Genomic DNA, 9,131 nt, shown 5'->3' with positions numbered 1-9,131 from the left:
CCAATTACCACATCTTTTGGCAAATCATCAACCACACCCACCAGCAGTAGGATACATTGTCCACCACCCCAAGAATAACATCAGCAGTAGGCTACCTTTTAACATCCCTGTGTACACATTTATGGTGGTCTAGTAGTAAGGATTCGGCGCTTTCACTGCCGCAGCATGGGTTCAATTCCCGGTCAGGGACCCATCTGTCAGACTTGGCTATCAGGTACGGGTTTTACTGCAACAAATTGATGCATCGCTAAGTAATGAGAAGCTCAGAATGTGATTCCAAGCCAGCTTTAAAGATAATCCTCAGGATGTGCAAACTGAGGCAAGGCTGCCAAAAACTCTCCATTCTTGTTCCCTGATGTAGTATTGACTGGTTTGCTTGGGCTGCTGGATCTGATCTTGTCCAACTGGTCTTGCATGTTCAGCCACTTCATGTGGTACTCACACATTAACCAAATGAATGCAAGCCTGCATTCACATATTGACTAAGCATTTGTGAACCAGTTAAATTTTTATAAGAATTCAATTGAATTGTGATAATTTTTATTGACAGCAGTGTTTTCTTTTACTTCCAGAAGGTTTGAAATGAATTCAGATTCTTAACCTGACATTTGAACCCATGTTCTCTATGCTGTTGGTCAAAACCTCTGGATTACTAACCCAGTGTTGGGAAATCATTAGCACTCAAACCCTGAGACATGCTTTGACGATATTTCAACTGTTACTTTCAACAAATCTACATTATGGGTTTTTTAACATTACATTAAGGATTGCATGAAATCAATATATTCCTCTTCACCCCCCCCCCCAAGCAGAGTGTCTTTGATTATTATCATAGATATTTTTAATGCAAGGATTAATAATTTTAATTTATCTTGCATGTTTAGACAGAGACACTAAATGTCATAACCAGGAAATGTTAGCTTAGTGCATATTGCAACATTAACAAAAATGACCAGAGGCAAGTGGTTCAACAGCTTTTGTCTTTCAGCTGCAAAATTAATTAGTTTTGTATTGAAATCTTCGCAGCATTGGAGTTAGTCCAACAGCCATTGCTCACGCACTTCATCAAGTAATTCTGGCACAGGATTATAAATAAATCCACTATAAAAACCTATAATGATTTACATAATGCACTTACAAAGAAATGTGTGGGGTTTGAGTGCAAGGATGCTGCTGCCGTAAGTCTTTACAATCAATGGCAGTCAAATCACTTGTACTATAGATTAATTTGTGTCAGGCACGATCTAAAATGTAACTGCTTCAGTTTCATGTACAAAGTTGAACGTGTTAATAAAGATATTGTTAATGGAGCTCAACTTCCAGTTGATATTTCTACTATCTCAGCTACAATATTAAACCCATTGTCCTCTTCAATAACAACAGCATTGTTGGACAATTTCTCTTGCTCTATTGCAGCACAATTTCTGGAATTGACTTCATCAGTGTAATCTTCTGAGTCTGCTATAATTATTTCTATGATATCACCATTCCCACGTCGTTGACTTCCCACCTGAGTGAATGCATCCTGCAAATTGTCTTTGACCGCTGCTCCGGACTCCGGAGTTGAACTGCGCTCCACCTGCTGGAATGTAATACTCTGTTCACTTGCACTCTCAGCTTCAGTACCTGCCATTTCACTCTCCTCGTGTTCCCCATCTGGGATTTCTACCATTTCAATGGTGTGCACGTAAAGGTTGAAAACAACACTTTCATTTCTGAGAGGGCTGTTGCTCTCTTGACCAGCTGTCTTTAAACCCACTTTTCTCATTTGTTTCGGCGTTTCTGCAAGAGGTTTACTTTCAGAGCTTTCTTTCTCCAAAGAGGCGATGGCTTCTGCAACCTCCCCTACACTTCGTGCTTCACTTTTCTTGTGAGACAGCCTGTGCCTCTTTAAGCTCTGAGTCATTGTGTACCCTTTGCCACAGATGTCACATTTAAACGGCTTTTCAGTCAAGTGGATTCTCTGATGCCTCCGGAGCTTAGTTGCAAGGGTATAAGCCTTACCACACTGATCGCATTTAAAGGGTCGTTCACCTGTATGCAGGCGCTCATGAGCCCTGAAGGTATGCGGGTCCCTCAATGTTTTGCCACATATCGTGCAGAGGTAGACCTGCCCGGTGTGTGAAATGCGGTGCCTGCGCAGTTCAGGCAGCTGTGAGAAGAACTCACCACAGTCGTCACACTTGTATGGTTTCTCCCCAGTGTGGATGCGCTGATGCCCGCGGAGGTTGCCAATCTGCCTGAAGGCTTTGCCGCAGTACGTGCAAGTAAATGGCTTTTCGCCCGTGTGCAGCCTCATGTGGTTCTTCAGTGAGCCGGGATTGGCCAGCTCTTTGTCGCACACGCTACAGCGACATGCCCGTGGGTTGCCAATGTTCATGGCCTTAAGGCGATGGAGCTTCTTGTGAATCCGGAGTGACGGTGGCCTGGCGAATGCCTTTCCACACTCATTGCATACAAATGGACGTTCCCCTGAGTGAACCCGCTCATGCTCTCGAAGATCTCGTTTCAATGCGTAGGCCTTATCGCACTGCTGACATTTGAATGGACGCTCTCCTCTGTGCAGCATCTGATGGGCTATAGAAAATATATGGTTAGGAGACTATTTAAAACAATAACCAGTCTGCAAGTGAAAGATAGTAAATCTTTTAATTGAGAAAACAAATTGTTTTCTGTCCTTAATTTCCTACAAGTTACTTGCTGCACTCCTCTGGGACAACATCATATTGCTGCATGTGGTAAAATTGGTTGCCTGCATAGTTGCTGGCAGTTTAACTAAATCTGTCCATGCTTTCTGTTTGTCAGAACTGGCCAATTCTGCTATATAGGTCATTCATCAGTGATGTTAATTCAGTTTTTCCTCTTTCTACGAGCATGGCCTGACTGCTTAGTATTTCCTAATGTCTTCATCTCATACCTTTTACACTCCTCCTCATCCTTTCTGTAACATTGTTTTCTCTTCCCGGACTCTTTAAAAAAAATTACCTACAACTTAAATTGCTAACTGTGTTTCTCCTCTTACAGATGATGAATGATAGATCTCCTGTGTGGTTCCATCCTCTTATTTACTCAATGGCAACCTTGCCCCGCCAAATTAGGGAGAAGTGCAGAACTCCAATAACAGATGCAATAATTCCACAACTCAACAAGGCACTGATAGAAGGTTAAACAATATGGGAGATAGATGTCAATCCACGGGGCTCCAGTATTACCCTCTTTAGTGGTGGTAGATTCCAGAGTACACAGCAATGCTCTACCCACATCTGCATGTGCCAAAGCTCAGGACTGCCAACCAGTATCCATGTCAACTCTGATATCTCAACTGGGCAAGTATTATCATATCAAGCAAATAGAAAAATTTGTAAGTGTAGACACCCAAAATGTTTTTGAACTCTAATATGATAATTTTTCTGCAGAATCTGGTATTGTGCAGATTAAAGCAAGATTAGTAACTTTTTGATGCCTATGTGACAAAGTCTGAAGATGTCTGCTATACTCAAACTATAATGGACAACTAGGATATTAAATTCAGGGAAAATAATCAAAACTCTGCATGTCAATGTACCTGACATTAATCCATTGCCCAGATCTTAACTTACCATTTCACCTGATAGCGTCTTTGATATTTTTCAAATCCTATACAAAAACCAAAAGTAAAATCAATAGAAATCAGAGATGGAGCCTTTTAAAGAAGGGCAGCTAGTAACAGGGGATGAACCTCCCAAAATACGAAAATTTTCAAGGATCAACCTCAGCTAGGAAAATTGTGGAGAGTTGTGCTGATCTAACAAAGAGAGTACAGATTGGGAAGAGTTGATCATTCATCACAACAATGAACAAATCATACAGCTAGGACATTTAGTTAAAAATAGTTTTAAATCACCATGTGAGGGGATATTAAAAAAATCATTGACATTTTGAACTTAAAAAAAATCTGTATTATGGCTAATTCAGAAAGACATGGTTTGGGAAAGATATTCCCTATTGTTTAGGCGGGGGGAGAAGAGAATGCCTCGTATTAATCTCTCCCACAAGTAAAATACTTTGATTCCAAGGTGAAAGAAACACATTGTAAATTTCACTTCAATAATTTGTTCTGACACATGGACTTCCTTGTTGTACCCGAGTTCTGAGCAATGGGCTCACACTAGTTAATCCAATACAACTACCCTTCTGAATTTTTAAGGAAGTTGAAAGCACTATTCAATTAAAGATTCTGTTACACCTTTTGGGCAAGAAATATACAAATTATACAGATGATCTTTTGAACACTGGGTACTATCGAATAGCTTTGATTACAAGTAAAAATGTAAGTTGCTTCCTCCAAAGTGCCACTGAGAGACAGGGATTGTATATATTATATGAAAACACGAACAACATGGTGACCATGAACTTGGGTCCAGCACCATCTATGGAAGTGAATAAACAGTTGACGTTCTGGGTTGACTCTTGGAATTCTCAATAATCTGTCCACCATCCTTTACTTCACTGACATCAATAAAATAGGTCATGAAATATCAACTCATTATTTGGTCTGGGATCTCACTGAACACAAGAGGTCTGTTGCATTTCCATCTCCCCACAGAAACTACACTTCCAAAGTTATGAATGGCTGCATGAAGCCCTGAAGTTGTGAAAGGGGACATGTAAATGCAGCACTGTACTTGCTGATACTCCATTAGATACCTTCATCTGAAAGCCATTTCCAGATTTACAGTGCCGATGAATAAGTGCAACTGCTTTGTCCTCTTCCAACAAATTCATCAAGATGCCAATGAAACATCAGTTAATTAGAGAGGTCTATAAGCCATTATATCAGTTGGCACACGAAGCAATGTCAAGGGAAAGGAGAACATTTAAAAAATGACTTTATTCAGGATAATGACCTTTTAGAGAAATTTAGAAACGTCCCCGTTTTCCTCCTTGCACTGCTTTTAGTGTAAATAACAAAGAAATTAAACACACGATATATGGTCACATTCTCCAAGCTAACTCTCTACTGATATGAAAAAGATTAATATTATTTTTTCCATTTACCTTTAAAACTCTCCTCAGAGCTATAGCGCTTCCCACATTCATTGCACATGTATGGTTTGTACCCTGTGTGCGTGAAACGATGTTTCTTCAGGTGACATAACTGAATGAAACCTTTTCCACAGTCATCACACTGGTACCTCCTCTCACTGGGGTCAATCTGGGAACTGTTACGCCGACAAAACTTCTTACTTTCTCCCGACTTGTTCTTAGGTGTGAGATTATCCTTTGCTTGAACACGATCTCCATTTTCTACTGGAGGTTTTTGCCCGTCCCCCTTCATATTACACAAGGGCAAATCTCCACCTGATTTTGCTTCCCCACAGTTGTCAGTTGACTTGGTCTCTGTATTTTGTTCACAGCATTCATCTAGGCTGTCAACATTCCTCTTCTGATTGTGTCTTAACTTTGTTTTCCTCCTCTTTTTCAGTATGTCCTCTTGTGTTACCTGCACTTTCAGTCTGTCTGGATCGAGTCCAGTGTGTATCATTCGAGCTCTTCCAACTGGAGGACTTCTAAGAGTCTTGTTGCCTATTAATGATCGCAAAGTCCTCTCACCTAGTCCAAACTGATTATTTTTCTTCAGCCTTTTAGCCTTAATGTTACTGGAATTTTGTGCCTTTTTGGCAACCCCAGGATCAACCTGCCTCTTGTCATCCTGTTTGGAGGAACTAACTGGCAGCACTGCCTCTTCAGTTAATTTTGATTTGAGTTTCTTCAAGGCAAACCGATTCACTTTCTTCTTTGACAGTTTGTTCTGAATTTCATGTTTGATTTGAAGCCGCTGCGACCTTTTAACAGGCTGATCTACTTTCACCACGTCCTTACACTCCATGTCCTTTACTGCAACATTTAGCTTGGTGCACTGTTGCCCAGTCGGAGGTACCTCAGCTGACTTTTCAGCACCATCTGTCAGTATTCTGTCCTCAAGCTCTTCATCCAATACATCTGTTAACGAGAGATCAGAGCTTTTGATATTAAAAACTTCATCAGTGCTGTACAATTATGGTGTTCACATAGATCATTTAAAGTTTTGAGGTACAAAACAATCTATACAGCAACTAAGATAATATTCCAAGTTTAAAGGAGAATTAAAGAAATGTACCTTAGTAGAATTTAACTTATAGAGCAGGGATACACAATATAAAAATGATAGGAAAAAATGACACACACATCAGCTGCTTGCTTTTAGCAACTGGGAATGTAGTGGGTGGAACAACAGCCCAGCTAATGGAGCAGCTGTCTCACAGCTTAAGCTTGCACATCATTCCACTCTGCAGTAGTGTCTGTTTGGAATTTGCATGTTTTCCCTTGTTGTTCAAAGTTTCCTCCACATGTGGGATTCAATATTATTAGTGACCACTATAAATTTCCCCTAGTGTGTAGGTGAGTGGTAGAATCTGAGGGAAACTGGTGGATAATGGGGAGAATAAGATTTGTAAATGGGTTCTTGATGGCCAGACATATACAGTCGAAGTTACAGGCCAAGACCTTTCATCAGGTTGACTGTTTATTCCTCTCCATAGATGCTGACTGACCTGATGAGTTCCTCTGGCATTTTGTGTGTTGCTCTGCATTTCCAGCATTTGCAGCTGAAAGGCCTGTTTCTATGTTCTCTCATTAAAAAAAACAACAAACCAGTTCACCTGTGATTATTTGAAATTGTGGTCTAAAAAGAGTATCAATATCCATAAACATGGAAATTATACGATCATTGTAAAAATCACACATAGTTCACCAATGTCCCTCTCCCTCTGGGAAAGATATTGCTGTTCATATCCAGTCTGGCCTTGACACGACACCAGATCCACAGGCGTCATTTACTCTTAACAGCATCCTCAGTTCTGGAGAACTTGGGCATACACTTTAAATGCTGATGATGCCAGTGATGTTTGTATCCTGTGTAACATGCTGTAAGGTTTCACCGCTATAGTAATGGCCTCTCTGTAATGTTTTGCTGCTAATGTAATGGTTTCTCTGTAGCAGCACTGTTTGGGTTAGAGATAACGGGGCTTTGGAATGTGGGAGCTATCCAATGAGAGAAATGTTGTTCTTTCTGGCGAGTCTGGAAGAGAGATTTTCGCAGTCTTTTGTCGGGAGAGAGGACGAAGGAAGATGCGTGTGGAGAGAGCTGTTAGACCACCGGGTGGAGTGGACTGGGGGCAAGGGTCCAAAGGTCGGCGACACTTGGAGGTCGAAGGTTGATGAATGGTCGTATCAGTGAGCTCCAATGTGCACTTTTGACTTTTTCCTTAAAATGAGCTCTCTTTCTTTTTGTTTTCTTTACTAACCCTATATTCAGATTAAGATTTATAAAGTTCAATCATTTAACTGCATACTGTGTACTGTCTGATATTTTGCAGTGCAGATTTGTAACTGGGCAACACATCATGCAGCATCCACACAAATGAGATTTCTCAGTTTAGTGAGGCCAGAAGCTGTCTTCCCCTAGGCGGACACGTGCTGACCAAGCCTGAGGGTTACACCTATAAATAGATAAATAAAACAAATAGCATGCTTTCTACATGAGGGTATGGAATATCCTAGAAGCACATTTACCTGTGCAAGTATTGACATCATTGTCCTTCTGTGTATTATTTAGCCCCTGTGCTGATTGAACAAGATTCTCCTCAGGCCACAAGAGAAGCTCCTGGCCCAGTTCAATATTTTTACAAACCCGGTAGTAGATCTTTCCATAAAACTGGAAAATGATTGCATTGCTCTCTTCTTTTGTTCTTGCCTTGTTTGCATATCTGTAAATACAGCGCATTTCATTATCCATCTGTAATCGCGGCTGGGCCTTTGCAACCGTCATTTGTAACAACTTTCAATTTTACAAATTCTAATCTTGTTTTATTTAACTGCTATGATATTATATTGACTTAAAATTACTAGAGTGCTCTCATCCACCTCCATTACAGTGCTACTGGAACAGACTGAGGCATTTTCTCAGTTTTCTGATTCTGTGAAGTAGTTGCGATTTGTGGAAGAAGTAAAAAAGGGAATGCTATGACAAAATACCATAAACAAAATATATTTTTCTCAGAAATGTATTATGCATTTGTGTGAGATTCACTGATTGCAACAAATTTCAGCTGTCCAGATTTTGATTCCACCTGAACCAATTAATTAAATTATAGTCTATGATGATTCCCCAGTATCCTCCAAAACAGTTTATTCATTTTGATATTATTGTGAGATGACCCAAAAATAATCTTTAAAATAGACATCTTTAAAATAGATGAAAGATTCGTATACAATAGATTTCGGTTAATTGGGACAGCCACTTATTTGGGACAATTCTTAAGCAACAAAAAATAATCAAGAAAATACCCAGGATTCCGTTCATTTATTTGGGATGCTATGCCACTTAATTGGGACAGGAGACTATTGCTGTAGTTTCTAACAAGTTTTAGTCATGTGCACATGAGTGACCATTAGACACGACACCGTGTGTAAAGCAAAGTTTTTTAAAATAGCATCAGTTGTGTCGGCTGGTGTTCAAAAAGCAATGATTTTTGTCACTGATAGTTGGCAAGAAATAAGACAGACAGACAATTCAGAATTGTTTTGCTCACTACAGTTTCATGCATTCAGGTTTGGAGATGTCAGAAACAGCTGGGAGTGAAAATGAAACAACTTCATACTTCAAGTTAGGAACTATGAAGGATTTGAAGGTAATGACAGTTATCTTGAATGTTACATTGAAAATGAAGATTTGGAGGATGCATCATTGAAAGAATTGTATGAAGGCAGTCCATTAACTGCACTAGGTGCCTGCGCTGATTTTGTTCATTTACAGTCAATCGGAAGAACAAAGCAGTGTACACTGGACGAATTTCTCCAGCGATAACTATTAGGAGCTAATACAGTTTTATAGTACTATAGTGATAATAGGTGGTGTTCTAATTTGTTCTGTCATTTAATTTGTATATACTTTGATACTCAGTTTGTTTTTTTTAAATACCTTTTTAATGATTTCCATGAAACTTTGGCTAATTGGGGCAGCTGCTTAATTGGGCCAAAATACTCTGGTCCTGATGTGTCCAATTAAGACCATAAGACCACAAGATATAGGAGCAGAATTAGGCTATATG

General features: G+C 39.8%; 1 protein-coding gene across 1 annotated transcript in view; it reads right to left on the bottom strand.

Moving 5' to 3' along the window:
- Positions 1-523: 523 nt before the first annotated feature.
- Positions 524-9,131, bottom strand: part of znf408 (zinc finger protein 408) — a 28,225-nt gene continuing 19,617 nt past the window's right edge. Inside the window, exons 5-7 of the mRNA XM_073049155.1 lie at positions 7,594-7,787; positions 5,038-5,982; positions 524-2,577 (exon numbers count right to left, since the gene is read on the bottom strand). Coding sequence (XP_072905256.1) covers positions 1,313-2,577; positions 5,038-5,982; positions 7,594-7,787 — 2,404 coding nt within the window. The 3' untranslated portion in view covers positions 524-1,312. The remainder of the gene's footprint in view (positions 2,578-5,037; positions 5,983-7,593; positions 7,788-9,131) is intronic.

Source organism: Hemitrygon akajei, chromosome 6, assembly GCF_048418815.1.
Source record: "Hemitrygon akajei chromosome 6, sHemAka1.3, whole genome shotgun sequence".
Taxonomy (NCBI): domain Eukaryota; kingdom Metazoa; phylum Chordata; class Chondrichthyes; order Myliobatiformes; family Dasyatidae; genus Hemitrygon; species Hemitrygon akajei.
The sequence above is the reverse complement of the archived record's forward strand: the minus strand, read 5'-3'. Positions and strand labels throughout refer to the sequence as shown.